This window comes from Lycorma delicatula, chromosome 2 (genome assembly GCF_047948215.1).
Source record: "Lycorma delicatula isolate Av1 chromosome 2, ASM4794821v1, whole genome shotgun sequence".
NCBI classification, from domain to species: domain Eukaryota; kingdom Metazoa; phylum Arthropoda; class Insecta; order Hemiptera; family Fulgoridae; genus Lycorma; species Lycorma delicatula.
The window spans coordinates 224020170-224036335 of NC_134456.1; the positions used below are offsets into that span (position 1 = coordinate 224020170).

Genomic DNA, 16166 nt, shown 5'->3' on the forward strand with positions numbered 1-16166 from the left:
GCACCAGGATCCACTATACCTTATTCCCTAGATTACTGTTTATGGGGCTGAATGAAATGCAAGGTATACACGCATAAAGTAGGTACATGTGATGAACTGATCACTCGTATTCTCATTCTCAATGCTGCTGCTGTTATTAAGAAATGCAAAGATAAGGTTGGCAAAAGAAAATATAAGGAAACAAGTTAAAAAGTGTATTGATGTCAATGGTGGATTTTCGCGCATTTATTACAAATTAATACAAAAATAGACAACTAGTTTTTTTTTTAGATTTTTTTATTATTATTTTGTTTAAGTAAATTAAAAGTATTTTAATTTTTCAAAGGTATTAATTTGTTGTACTAAAAGCACCCGTTTTTAGTTTTTTTTTAAATTCATAACATTTGTCTGTTTTGTTCCATTTGTTTTTAACAATAAAAGTTGATTTTTTAAATATTTTATAGACTTTATTACAATCATTTTCTCAGAATTAAATTCCCTACAAGTTTTGATAATAAAATTTACACATTAATTAGACATTTAACAAAGTTATTTACTGTACTTCAAACCTAAAAGAATTTTCTTGTCAATGAATTTTTCTATTTTACTTTGGATATCATGATATTCAACGTAAACTACAGAAGAGTTCTAGGAACTGTTTTATTTGATTTTTAAGGTAAAAGATACAAGAAACCATCCAATTTATCCCTTATAAAATGCCTTAAAAATTTCAATATAACCTCATTTCACCAGGAAAACAGAATTCTCGGCTAAATTTATCGCTAGTCATAATTCAATAAAGTGTTTTCAGACATAGGTTTGTATAAACTTCTTTCCTTATTTCATGTTTTAGAATCAGTTCCTAGATTAGTTCCCTTAACTTCTAAATTATCCTGTACATATGTATGAAATCCAGTAGATGAACTGGATCCATATTAGCAAACTATAAGAAAGTTATATCAAAGTAAAAATTTACTATCGGTCTTACAAGAATCAAAAAATACTAGACTATTTTAAATTGAGGAACATCAATATTGAAATAAAATCTAATTTGCCATTCCACTTCTTGAAATAAGATTAAAAAAAAGTAATAAATAAAAAAAATTTATTACATCTGATTAAAGGAATGGTTGACACATTAGTATTTGAAAATGTAATGAAAAATTATAAATAAAGATTTCATAATTAAAATTCAGTACTAATGACATAGAATGGCCTAATTATTAAACATTAAACAATTGACCTATAAATGGTTTTTTATTGAAATTATATAAAAACAGAAAATAAACTAATCCCAATAAAATGAACTTGGTAATAAATAAAAAATTAAAAGTCTCATCACTCACATAATTAATTGCACATTCACTTTTATTCATTTTTTTTTTTAATATTATATACTATATTTTAAAGATTAACATTAATGTATGATTCTAATTGAACTGCACAAAATGAACTCTATCTACTATTAAATATCACTTTTTATTCATGACAATATAAATCTTGGTAAATCACAGTGCTTTGAGTGTTTAAAAAAATTCAAAAGTGACTATTTTGATGCGAGAAATGAAGAACATGGAAGACCACTGAATAAGTTTGAAGACAGCGAATTGCAAGCATTGTTGGATGAGGAAGACACTCAAATGTAACAACTCGCGGATCAATTAAACACGAGAAGCCATCTCCATATGTTTGAAAGCCATGGAAAAGACCCAGAAGATGGGAAAATGGGTTACACATGAACTGAATGAAAGACAGCAAGAAAACTGAAAAACCAATTGCGAAATGCTGCTCGTCAGGTACACAAAAGTGTCATTTCTCCATCGAATTGTGACAGGTGATGAAAAGTGGATATATTTCAAGAATCCTAAGCATAAAAGATCATGGGTAACTCCAGGCAAGCCATCGACATTGATTTCAAGGTCAAATCGTTATGGAAAGAAGACATGCTCTGTTTTTGGTGGAATCACAAGAGTGTGATCTATTATGAGCTGCTAAAACCTGGTGAAACCGTTAATACTGAACACTATTGACAACAAATGATCGATTTGAATCAAGCACTGCATGAAAAACTACCAGAATATCAAAAAAGGCAACACAAAGTGAGTTTGCTTCATGCACAATCACACACAGCATATCCGGTCAAGGACACAATTAAGGCGTTCAGTTGGGAAATACTTTCACATGCGGCTTACTCACCAGACTTGGCTCCGTCTGACTACTATTTATTTGCATCAATGGGACACACACTTCTAGGAGTTGTGCTTCACTTCTTATGAAAATGTACGAAAATGGCTCGATGACTGGTTTGCTTCAAAAGAGCAACAGTTTTTTCGGCATGGCATTCATAAATTGTCAGAAAGATAGGAAAAAAGTATAGCTATATGGACAATATTTTGAATAAAATATTTTTTATCATTTTCATACAATAAACATGCATTTCTATAAAAAATTCCAGTTTCATATTTACACACCTGAATAATGAAATAATTTGATAAAGTTGAATAAGTTGAATAATTTGATAATGTTTATATCAAAATTATTAAATTATAACTTTATATAAAAAAAACTCTTATGAATAAAACAAAAATTTCTTTAGTATAAAGAAAAATTAATCAATCATTCAATAAAACCCTTTAAACCTGTTTTGCAACTTCATTTTTGGTAACTAATGACATGTCATGAAACATCATAACAAGTCATAAGATATTCCACTGATCTCTGCCGGAGTGATAGCACCTCAGCCTTTCATCTGGAAGGTGCTGGATTGAATTTTACTCGGGCATAACATTTTTCTTTCATTGCAAAATTTCCATTCATACTCACAAGTACAAGCTTCATTCAAGGTTGTGGTGAATTAATCATGGAAAAAAGCAGCAGCATGGCAGACTGACCATAGCAGTCATTTCAGAAAAATATTCATATTAAAAGTTTTTATTCTGGCCACTTATATTTTGTCAACTTTTAATACAAAAAATGCTTTGTTTTGCTGGTGACCTTTTTTATGATTTTTCTATTTAATGTCTCTTATATCTACACATTACATAATTATTACTATTAAATTTTATTTTTATATGTAAATTTTCTCATTACTTTCATAAGTATGTTTTATAATTTCATTTTTTAATTAGTTTTAAGGTTTCCCTTTCTTATTACAAAATATGTTCATGTAAGTAAAAAATTATACTCTGAAAATTGTTCTAGTAGTAAATTGAAATTTTGATGAATTCATTATGTAACAACTGTTTGTTATCAAGAATTGAAAGAATAGCAGCAGAATGAGTTTAAATTTCCTTCCACCATGATATATCCACTGAATACAGCTTTAAATTGATGATCATTAGTTAGTGCTAATAATAGATTTTCTATACTAATATACGTACGCCATTATTCACTTTTTATGAAAAAAAAAAAAACTATTCCAGCTGAGAAATACAATCCTACCTTCCCCCTTATGCAGCTGACATGTATAAAAATATTAATTATTATTTTTTGAATATATTGTATTGGTCCTTGGTAAGAATTCCTTCCAATTAAGAAGGAAGTATGAGAAAAAATGTATGAAATAAACCCAGAACGGTACCTAAAAGGGATCCTTTTCTCATGCTAACAGGTCCATTTAACAATTTTTCTTTGTAATACTGTCAATGGCATACCTCCAACAGCTGTTGTTTGATGAGAAGCGTTACTGGATCATAATAGGAATTCATGGGAAAATGTAATTGACGATGACACTTCTCACACTTCAACATGGTATATAAACACTACTCAGATCAGTGGGATGGTCAGTAGAAAGTGAGATTAAGTGAGTAGAGCTGCAGGTCATGTTCAATGTAATTGTGAGATGGTGTTATCAGTCAACGTATAGTAACAATGAGTAAAATGATGTCATAAGCATTCCATTGTGGACAGTAAGTAAATGCAGGAAGTTGTTCGGTGAGTTACTGGTAAACAATAAATGAAAGTGACCGTATTAAATTCATTCATAAATTGTGAGGTAGTTTATTGTAAACAGCAAAACGTATTTACAGTGAATGGAACTGTATGAACCTTAGACTTGTCTAATCTTATATTGGTTGTTAATGCAATACTAGGTGTTAAATATATTAATATTAGCGGTCATTGTAATGTTTTAGTCAATTGGACTGTATTCTATTTTTTACAATTTAACTACCCTTAAACGAATCCTGAACTTATTTGAAATTATGTAATTTATTATTATTATTATTGTCGTTGTTTGTTGTTTATCATTTTCATTTATTATTGTTTATTAATATTATCGTTCGTTGTCTGTAATTTCCAATTATTAATTAGTTTTCTTATTTCCTATGTTCTCAGAGTAATAAACTGTATTTATATAAACATTTATATATGTTAAGTCTCTCAATATCCTGGGTGAGCCGTGAGAACACGCGAAAATATATATATATATATATTCAAAAAATAACTTAGCTACAAAAACACAGTAACAGAAAAACCAAAAAAAAAAAAATACCAATAGTCGACTTTTGTGAGATTCCACATCATCAGTCTGCACACAATTCTATACTTACATCAAACAAATAACAAAACAGAAATAAAAACTTAAAAATTTACAAAATATAAACACTCTAACAACCATAAAATTTCTAATAACACCACAACTCCACACCCATTACTGGAATTCCAATGTTTGTTTGATGTAATTATGGAATTGTGTACAGACTGATCCTGGATCCCATTAAAGTCAACTACTGGTATTAGCTTTCCGTTACTGTGTTTTGGTGGTTAAGTTGTTATTTTTTGAATTTAATTAGCACAGTGATGTTGATTAATTTGAATTTTCAAAAAATTATAAATATATGATAAACACACAACTACAGGATTACATAATGATTTTTAATGCTTAATGCGTAAAAACCACATGTTTCAGATTTCTAAAACTGTAAGTATATTACGTTTGAAAGAAAATTGCAAAACTGCTAAATTTTAATATTTATGTACATCAGAATTATTGTTAATTATATATATTTTTTACCATCTTTTCGGGATTTTATTCATAATGTAACAATTTATAAATATTACTATTTTAATTTACGATTATTACTATTTATTGAAAAAGTGAATTAATTTTCAGAAAAATTTGATACACCATATTTTATTATAGTTTCTTTTATTATTATATATATATATATTTTTTTTTATAAATAAATAATAAGAATCGATTGCTATTCCCTAAAAATAATTAAAAAAATTAGGCCATTAGGTCATCAGAGTAGATGAAGATAAGGCAATGACATCTACATCAACAACCCAACCACAAAAAAGTATGTAAATATTTATTAAACAAATGGGAAAGATAATTCTGCACAGTCTAATTATATACAGAAAAATATTATTTATATACAGTATAAAATATTTCAAATAATATACAAAAAAATATATATAAAGAAAAAAATTTTCTTTAATATATAAATCAGAATAGACTTCTCCTACTGAAAAACTTATTAATACTAATAACATTAACAAAAAATAAGACTGTAAACATTTCAGGTAAAAGTATTTTAACTGTACATTCAAGCGACCTCATTTTCATTCATATGAAAAAAGTTCAAAAAGTTTTTGTTATCTACTCAAGTTATTTATAATTATTATAAATATTACACTCTACTATTGTACAAAGAAAAGATCTTACACTTTTATTTAGAAATCAAAATAAGTTACAAAAAATTAGGGTTAAAATAAATAAACAATATAAACTTCTGTTGAACTGACATTTCATTTTTCAGTTTGATATTTTCTAGAAAAATCTTACATCAAATTGTTATTATAAGATTCAGGATGGGAGAAAATACTTGAATTATGTTAATTTGAAATTAAAGTATTTACAAAATACATACTTTAACTACAGAACAACAGAAAATGTACAGAAGGAAAATGCAGCCAAGAGAACTAATCCACAATCATAAGCTGAATTTTAACAAATATTCAAATAATTTTAACATTTTTCAAATATTATTAAAATTCTAGGCATAATAATACATAACCAAATGAAACATTTTTGCATAAAGTAAGCATTTAACAGAACATTGCATAATAGAACTGATACTAAAATTCATTGGAAAAGATGACAAATTATGCATCGCAAATATAAAATTACTGATTTATTAAGCTTTCTATAAGATTTATAGAATGTAAATCTATATAATATATATACATATATTAGTATTTAATTATGGCATAAAATTGATAAGATAAAAATACATTTAATTACTAAATCATTACAAAAAAAGTTATCAGAATGTTAATTACCTAACATTTTATAATTGGCAAATAATTCTGATTTTGAGTTACATAATCCCTCATCTATTTTAATTATACACTGTAAAGATAATTAGTGATATATTTCTACAACCAATGTAATAAATTATATATAACCAAGGTAATTTTTTGGCATTTTTTATTTTTGAATTTACTAATATTAATTTTTACATATACAAAAAAAATAGATACTAAATATTGCAAATCCTCCATTACATTCACCTTTCAGCACGTTTATTCAAACACAAATTATAATCGGGTTAAATTAAAATTTGCTAAATTTTTCCACGCAAGATTTAACCTATAAGAACACTATCGGCTAAATCTGATTTTATGTATTCTTTAAATCATCTTTAATATTTTACTCGTTCTAAATCTCAACCTTTATGTGTGAGAATGAATGAAAAATTTGTACCACAAGAAAAACACCTAACTTAGGGTTCTATTATGAGCTCTTCTAAATGATAGGACCCCCTTACCTCTCCACTACAAATTGGTAACAGATATTTGGTGACAATCAGTGAAATACTTTAACATCATAGTATAAACCCACATAATAACTAGGGTGCTTCTATTCAGATTTGAATGCTCATTTTACTAGTGCACTCTGGTCAAATTCAATTAACCTGCAACATCTCAGCAGCAGTCAACCTTGGTCCAAAATCAAATTGAAAACTGAACTAACAGTCTGACATGTGACAAAATATAATTTAAAAAATATTACAAAAGACTGCAGATACAAAATATTTAATACAATACACGCATATAAATTTAATACCACAATAATACAAGAAAGAAGAAAAACAAAGTAAAGTCTCCTTACCCTCCATAAACCTCCAACTCCTTCATGCCTGTACAGCTCTTGAAAACAACCGACTAGACTTTGCTGTTGTAACCCAAGCACTTGCATTCTTACTTTCAACACATCTGTTGGATTAGCAATAGCGCTTGAAACCATTCCAGCCATAATCGCACAACAAATATTTACTCTAACGTCTTCATCATCCCCTTCGATCAAACTTTTCAAAGAATAATAGGTACCAAACTTTATAGTTCCGTAGGTGGCTTGTCTAAGAACTGCCGGCCATATCCTAAAATTTTAAGAGAAAAATAAACTGTACATTTAAGTCAGAAAATTATTTTCATAAATTAACTTTTATACTTAAATGTAATAGTACATGTTAGATAGGAGCCAGCAATAAGTCTTAAAAGATAAACATATTAAATTAATTTACTCTTGGTGGGGTATATTATTCCTAATACTTTACACTTATGAAGTATTAGTAGCGTCATTGAATGGAATAACTGTTCAACCTATAAAATTTTAGAATATTTTAACGTTCATAATATTATTGAAAACTATGTATTTTGTTAGATTACTATGTGGCAATAACTGGTGGACAGTGACATGAAAGACTCATCATTCAGTTGCCAGCATTATTGAAAGGAGGAAGCGATGGAAAAAATATAATGGGGAATTAGTCGGAAAACAACTTTCAAGAATCAATATCTTGTAAGCAATTCATACTGTACTGAGTACTTCATTTTTTAGACACATTTACCATGTAACAGTGATTTAAAGAAAAGATTATTTTTTTCTCAATTCCAGGCACTTAACATTATCGAATGGTAGTTATTTAATTTTTCATCAGAGGAACTTAATAATGATGTATGTTGAGTTGTTAATACAATGTATTTAAGATTATTACAAACATTGGTATGAAAGAACTACTGCACATTTAGTCGCATACACTTATTCGCAAGCAGGTACAGAGGAGGTTCTGAATAATCTGAAACTACTTCTTTGTATTCTTCTTCTTTTTATTTTTGACTGCTTGTTTTCAAAAGAATTATTGTTACAATGTTTAATCATTAGAATAAATGACAGCTTTTGTAACTTGTGAACAGTGGTTGCGTGTAAACTAGTGATAATTATTTTTTTAATTTTAATTTGCAGAAAGTTTCTTTTAAAGTTCTTTTATAAAAATCGAAGACATGAAAGTCTATGTTGAACTATTTACTATTTATTTTTTCTTGTATTAAAATAAAAACTTTATTTTCAATTATCATGTTAATAATTAGGATATGGTTTTCTTAATTTATCTAGAACTCAGTAAAAAACAGTTTTAACATAACTGAAGGGAAACCTAGTCATCTTCAAATGTTCACTCAAAAAAATCTGTTCTAATAATAGAACTCCATTATGCATAAGTGGCCAATAATTTTATTTCATACAAACAGCACATTCAAACATAATCAAAACACATTTTTTTTGTACTAAAAGAGATTTTTAATCGGTTCAGAGTACTTCTTTAAAAAAATTATTTTTTTTTGTTAATTAAGTATTATAAAAAAATGCTTCATTTTTTAGTAGGATAATTTTTACCTCTATATGGTGAACTCTTAAAAGAGAAATTGTGTCTTAATTATAGGATAAAATAATAAAGGAATATCAGACATAAAAAGGAAATTATCAGACTTATATAACGTGTACCAATGTGGTAACAATGAGCTGCCACCTACAATACCGATGTAAGTATATGAATGCACATACTTAACAGCTACACAAGGGGTTTTAAAGTTAATACAAATTCATTTTGAAATCTATTGCATTTTAAAAAAGTCCCTTTTGGCACGCCGGAAGATGGAGGTAGATTTCACCGGTGTTAAGTAGGGAAGAAAAAGATTTCCACCTTAAAATTAAGAAAAACTTCAAATTTACTCAATATGACAATGGTTGCAAGTGAAAAAAAGTTTCACATGTTTAGCGTACAACAAGCCCCATCTTCTTACAATTCCGGCAACATTTTTGTCATCCCTTGCCATAAGAGTTGGTCATATCAAAACTTGCTAACGTTTAGAGGACTCCAACCACTTTAAACCAATTTGATACTGTTCCTATTACGGGAGGTATGATTCTTTTTTATCTTCAAAAGTCTATTTTTTCCACCTCGTGGGCCAATGGTTGGTGATATAAAAAAATTTACTTAGATAAGATTTAGGCCCTTATCCAAAGAATAGTAGGAACTTTAAACGAATTCGATATTTTACTTAAAAGAGTTATAACAATATTTTATTTTTCAAAAAAGCCCCCTGCCATTTCAACCCCCCATGATCTGACTTTGCCCATTAATGGACTGACTGAGATTTTGGGTCGTCATATTTTATGTATCAATTTAAAAGTAATTGGCACAAAATTACAGCAGTTATTGTGTCCACAGAAAGTGAAATATATATATATATATATATATATAAACTTTTGAGCTGATTTTATTCATCAATAAAATATCTTAATTAAACAAATCTTCAGTATGCATGCACATGTGTGAGTGTGAGTGTGTATGTGTATGCATGTACATACACAAATGAAAGCACATGAACATATCCTCTGTCCACAGACATAATTATAAATCTATAAAACATTGAATTCCAAATATAACAACTTACAAGACTTGCTACATGGACCAAAGAATTACATCGATATTAACATGCAAGGTTATTAAGGTTCCACAGTTGAGGTTTATCTGTAGAGTTTAATTACTTCAGGGCAACACAAAACCATCAAACAGCTCTTCTGCCACTAAGTCCATGTGACTTATTATATAGATAACTACAAGGCATGTTTTTAAAGTAATTACTGTTTTGAAATTCCACTTCTGCTACGCTGTGGTCGGCATTCCACATATGCACACTGTATACCTGCATCTGATGGCAAGCCACAGATGCCATTATGGAAATATTCGACTGTGTTGACATTTGTTTGTAAATATTTTAAATGCCTCCGCTGATCGAGAATCCCGCCAACTGTGAAATATGTGGTGCGATTCATTTTCTTGGTGCTAAAGATGTGAAAGCGACTGAAATTCATCGTCAGACCAATGAAGTGTATGGAGAAAACATTATGAACAATGGAATGGTACGAGAATGGGTTAGAGCTTTTAAATATGGCTGCCAGAATGTTCAAGATGAGTAACAGATTGGACGACCAGAAGCAGAAAGTTGATGAAAAAGTGAGAGAACAGATGCTTTAAGATTTCTTCGCTATCTCAAGTTTCAAGAAGTGTTGTCTATGAAATTGTGACAGAACACTTAAATTATCAAAAATTGTAACCGTGATGCAGTGGTTATTAAGTCAGGCAGCACACTTCTATGATGATGGTGTTCAAAAGCCGGTTGCATAACATGACAAGTGCCTTAATATTGGTGGCAATTATGTAAAAAAGTAAATTAAAGTACAGGCTTTCACATAAAAATAAAATTTTTAAGAATAGTGTACCTGTTTTTTTTTAAATTTCAAAACAGTACTTACTTTAAAAAACATGCCTCGTATTAACAAAGAAAACATCATTGGTACTTACCACAAAATGGAATGATATATTAGCTACTCTTTTTGCTGTAAACTGGCAATGAAAGCATTCTCTTTCAACTGAAGAGTCACCATTTCACAGTATCTAATTGGTGCTGTTATTATATATACATATATAAATACATAATATATACATATGTAATATATACTTATATAATATGTATATATATACACCATTACACACACACATATACATATATATATATATATATGGTTATTATATATGCATACATAATAAGATAAACATGTAATATTGGCAATAACCTTTTAACTGTGCTTCATGTAAAATAATCACAAGTTTACAAATATAATAGTTATGAATAGAGAATGACACTTTCAAATGATCCATGTTAAGTTAAATCCATATACCAGCTGTACTAAGAAACAAACAATCCTCTAAAATGCAAATTTTTTTACTCAACTTTCATAATTATAGCTTATGTATACATAAAAAGGGGCAATTAAATAACAATATACCCAGAATAAAGAGCCCAAAATCCTTCTTGCTTAGATATCTGAAGAAAAGCATCTACCATACCACGATACTTCAATTTTGTAGGTTTCCCATCAATAGGCTGACCTTGAACTTGCAATCGTGTTTTAGTTGTATCAATAGGAAATGTTCCTAAAAACAAAGTTCACCACTTTTATTATTTCTATATTGAAAACACTAGCCAAAATATATTACAAAACAGTTAACAGTCCTTCAACATTATTAGGTTTCTTACCCTTTGGAGTCATACCTGAAAAATAACTGACAATACCTAGTACAGCAATAGTTAAAATAAAAAAAAAATGAGGCCAAGCAGAACATTCAAGGTCATTACTCTTACACAGTCTGCCAACTGGCATCATATTATAACTGAATACACAAGTCTTAATATCATAATCTCATAAGTTCCAGGTCTGCAATGACTGATGAATTTGACTAATGTTCTTGAATAAAATTTTACATTAATCTCATTATACCAGAGTCTTTCAAAGCGCTTTGGAAGGTTTTTAAAGGGCAATCTTTATGTTGAACACAAATGTCTGAGTAATGTACATTACAACTCCAGAAGAATGTCTGTAAAGATGATGATTGGCTCAGGTAGTCAATCACCAGCAAAACGCTATAAAGTGACAAACGATTTGGCAACTGCTACAACATTTAAGCTTGTAAACTGATAGAAGAAGATTCTATTATACTTAGAACTTCTCAGAGTAGCATTATTTACGGTGAAAAGTAAGATACTAATTTATTATCACGGCTAAACCCATATTAATGATCTGTGTCTGTAGATTACCATAATGAAAAATTAGATGTAAACAAATATAAAATATCATGTTACACAAGTAAATTTTGGGTGTATCTTCACAGACTGGTGTTGATATATATTAGTAATTAATGACTACAGATGTCAATATCACTAAAATAGTGAATAATAAAAACAAATTTATTTAAAACAGGCAAAATATATTAAACAATTCTTAAACAGGACAATTAATCTGTTTAAAACAAAGAAAGAAATGAAACAATCGCATAGTAGTTATCATCCATCGATGATATGCAATATCAATAACAACTACACTCATTACCATTTATTTATATTGGTAGTTTCCCACACCTGTTGGTAGCATCTACTTGCCTTGCCATCACCACTATGACCCAACTTTCCTACTCTGCACGATCATGTACAAGTTGCTGTGAAAATAGTGCAGTGCTTTCGCTGTGCAGAGTGCATGTCTTTATAATTGTGATTATTGGAATGTTTTCTTGCGGGTGTAGTCTATTGTCAAAAATGTCTGTAGTTTCACCTGATTTATGAAGTCAAGAGTAAGAACATTGTGTATAATGTTTATTGTTATTTTCAACATTTAAAAACTTCCAGTGATGTTTTGCACAAGTATTTTTCCAACAATCAATAAGCTACGTCAGATGCTTGTTGTGTTTGTCTCAGAACTGGTGAGCAAATTACTGCAGAGGGTAATAAGAGTGCTCCAAAGCCGATAACAAAACAAGATAAAATTCTTTTTCTTCTCTGAAGAAAAATGACCACGTGACAGTTTTGAATGATTTTGATAAGGACGTGATCCACAGAACCGTGCTTGAGTTCTATGATCACAGGGAGTATCCTACCACCCACAAAGTGTAACACTCATTACAAGAGAAAATTAATTATAGTGGTAATGTGATATCTTTATGAAGAATTTTTAAGCATCTTGGATTTTCATTCAAAAAATGTAATGATGGTAGAAAGTTTTTAATGGAAAGACAAGATATTGTTTGATTACAGGAGGCAATCCTTTAAAACAATGCATAGTATTCGAATCGAAGAAAATCCGTGCCCTATTATTTATTTAGATGAAACTTGGGTAAATCAAAACCACTTGAAAACTTATGGTGGGCAAAATTCATCAAGTAAGGTGGATTAAAGGTTCCTGTCGATAAAGGTTGCTGTTTAATTTTGTATCATGCTGGATCGTCATATATGATTTTATTAATAATGGCAAACTATTGTTTCAATCAACGAAATCTGGTGATTTCCATGATGAAATGAATGCAAAGGGTTTTACAGATTGGTTCATGGATCTGCTTTGTGGAATAGATAATGAAAGCCACTGTTCCAGAAATAAAAAAGGGTGCCGACTAGCAACACAAAGAAATCTGACATAAGGAAATTGTTAAAAAAGAAAAAACATAGACCCTGGTTCTTCAGACGCTAAGCATAATCTTCTAAATATTGTTCAACAACATAGAGAAAATACAAAATTTACGAGGTTGATGAGTTGGCAGCAAGTATGGGTCACACCATGCATATGGTACGCATTCCATCACACCAGTGTCAATCTGACCTAATTAAATTTAATCTGTGGGCCCAGATTAAAAGAGACAATGTTTGCTGATAGAAACAATGATTTTAAAATAAAAGATGTTACAGTGTTGCTGAATGATGCCATTGAACTTGTAACCACTGATGACTAGGTTAGTTGTGTTATGCTGAAAAACTTCACAAGACAATTTTGTCAAAGAAGGGCTGCGAGAAGAATCAATGAACCATTTTACTCTAAATCTCCATGAAGACAAAGGCAGTGACCTGTTGATTTGTCAGAGTAACTTACTTTCTTTATCTGAATTATTTTCAGAATAGGCCTAAAAGAAATAAAGGTTGATTCTTATTGTATCTAATGTTTTCTTATTGTAACTGCTTTTCAGGACGTTGATTTATTGTTCACGCTATGAAAAAAATTAGTTATGTATATCTTTTGTAATCCTTCATTATAATTTTGCCTACAGTAGTATTTATCAATAACTTTATGGAATAACATTATAATATAACCAAAACTATACAAACAAAATTCTTTATTCTACAATTATTTTAGATCAATAGAAAAATAAACATTGAAAATTATTACTGCAAAGTTGATTACTGAAAGATTATGTTATTTAGATTAGACTATTTTATTTTAACACTTATATTCAGTTATTATACTATGAACTGTACAGAAATTACAGTGAGCAAAACATTGCTTACTGTTTTTAACAGCCTGTATGTGAAAGAGCATATGTGTGTATGAACTGAGATCCTATAGCGGGGACTGTATGCTGCACACACAACCTGCTGATATTAATGGTAATATGTGTATAATTCTGAGTAGCATAAAAATTCCAAATAACTATATGCATGTTATGTTATTATTTTAGTCCAGAATAACTGTACGCAAACGTAATTACAACATTTGTAATTTTTTTCATAAACAAATGAAATAAGGCACATCAAGTGAACTGCAAGCTGTTCAATTTTTTTGGTTTAGTTGAACAATATATAAAAATTACAAATAATATTTGAAAATTCATAAAAAAATTATACTATAACCTCTTTAACGAACATTAAAAACAACCAAAACTGTCCACACAAATGACCTATAAATTTTGCAAAAGGAATATAGCTTGAAAGTAATTTTTTAATTAATGCAATCAATTTATTAATAATAATTTAAAATTAGAATTTTCAAAAATTAAATGCTCTATTTATTGTTATTTTTGTTTATTACAAGCACAAAAACTGAACAGAAATATGTATTCATCTCTTCACTAGAACAAACATTAAGAGTAATACTAAACATACCAAACTCAGCAGTACATGATGCTAAACCTCCATAAATGAAAGGTCTCCAGTCTCGTTCTCCCATTCCACTATAAGCTCTGATTTGTGAAAAACTAGTTTCCAAATGGTTTTAATAACCGACTGCAGATGACCGAGACCCTGTACCGAGTATTGAAAAGAAAATAACGTTTATTCAAAAGCGGTACACAGTTTCTGAAAATTAAAAATGTTACTATAAAAGACTTAATTAAATGTAGTAAAAACCACATAAGCAATTCATCCCAGATTTCAGCCACTGAGATATTAACAATTTTCACAGTCTTCTTTTCAGTTTGAAGTGTTTCATATAATGTTGCCGATATCTGTGAGGACTTAACAATAACAAAATTACATAATCCATTAATTAAAAGATTTTCACAAAATATCCAAAATAAAAATGTTGCACCAATTCTCTGATTCACATAACCACACTATAGAGTACATAATGAAGATCTAGATCACCCAAAGCTAACTTTTGTTTTAAGAAAGCTTTAGTTTTTCTTAATTGCAAGACTGGCACACTGCAATTATAAGATTGTTGAAAGTAATCAACAAGAACAGAAAGGATACGCTAATAAACAATCCGTCAACAAAATATATTTGTCACATGAACTTACAATAACAACTCGGGTATCGGTTAAAAAATTAAAATAACAATACAATTAAAATATAATCCTCTACTTCCACAAATACTAGTGATAAGTAACTACACAATTAATATACAATAATACATCTTTTGTCCTTATAAAAAGCTGAACACCAACCTAAATCCTTCCAAAATTATCTTCCTCAAATGTCACAATCATTCATAAATTCTTCTGCACTGTAAAGTTTTAAATTAATTTTTTTTTAAACAGATTGTTTTCAAATTTAAGTATCTTCTAATTAAATTACTAAATATTTTCATCCAACATAAAATTGAGTCTGTTTATATAATTAGGTGTGGTGGTGAAATGGAAATTCTAAAATCTATATTTATTTCTTATGGAATAATTCTGGATAAATTTCAAACAAATAATGTTCTTATGTACAAAAAAATTATTCCACACACATTTATAGATTTATAACACACAGATAATAGCAAATAATCAATCATATTGACATACCATAACCAACTTAGAACTTTTTTTTTTTCAAAGGAAAGATTTCTTTCTAATAATTAATTCCCTAGTGGTTCCCATACCAAACCACAAATTCAAAATATCCACGAAATGCAACTTTTCTTATGTTAGCAATGGCATCTAATAAAATGTACATGGCAAATACAAGAACAATTTTTTCTTTGTTAATACACCAATATGATGAGACTATGCTAAATGTCCGTCTAAAGGGAATAAAAGAAACTTCAGATTGTCAATTTCTGTTCTAACCCAAATCTAACAGATTCATAAGTACAC

At 29.0% G+C, this 16166-nt stretch overlaps 1 protein-coding gene across 6 annotated transcripts in view; it reads right to left on the reverse strand.

Annotated features, from left to right (window-relative positions):
* Bmcp (uncoupling protein Bmcp mitochondrial) overlaps nucleotides 1-16166 on the reverse strand; it is a 62778-nt gene that overhangs the window by 21009 nt on the left and 25603 nt on the right. For 4 of the 6 annotated variants that reach the window (XM_075357254.1, XM_075357258.1, XM_075357257.1 and 1 more), the window contains exons 2-4: nucleotides 14752-14889; nucleotides 11120-11267; nucleotides 7100-7367 (exon numbers count right to left, since the gene is read on the reverse strand). In XM_075357254.1, the coding sequence (XP_075213369.1) occupies nucleotides 7100-7367; nucleotides 11120-11267; nucleotides 14752-14815 (480 nt within the window). In that variant the 5' untranslated portion in view covers nucleotides 14816-14889. Of the gene's footprint in view, nucleotides 1-7099; nucleotides 7368-11119; nucleotides 11268-14751; nucleotides 14944-16166 lie in introns of all 6 variants that reach the window. The other 2 variants (XM_075357255.1, XM_075357259.1) reach the window with 2 other exon arrangements.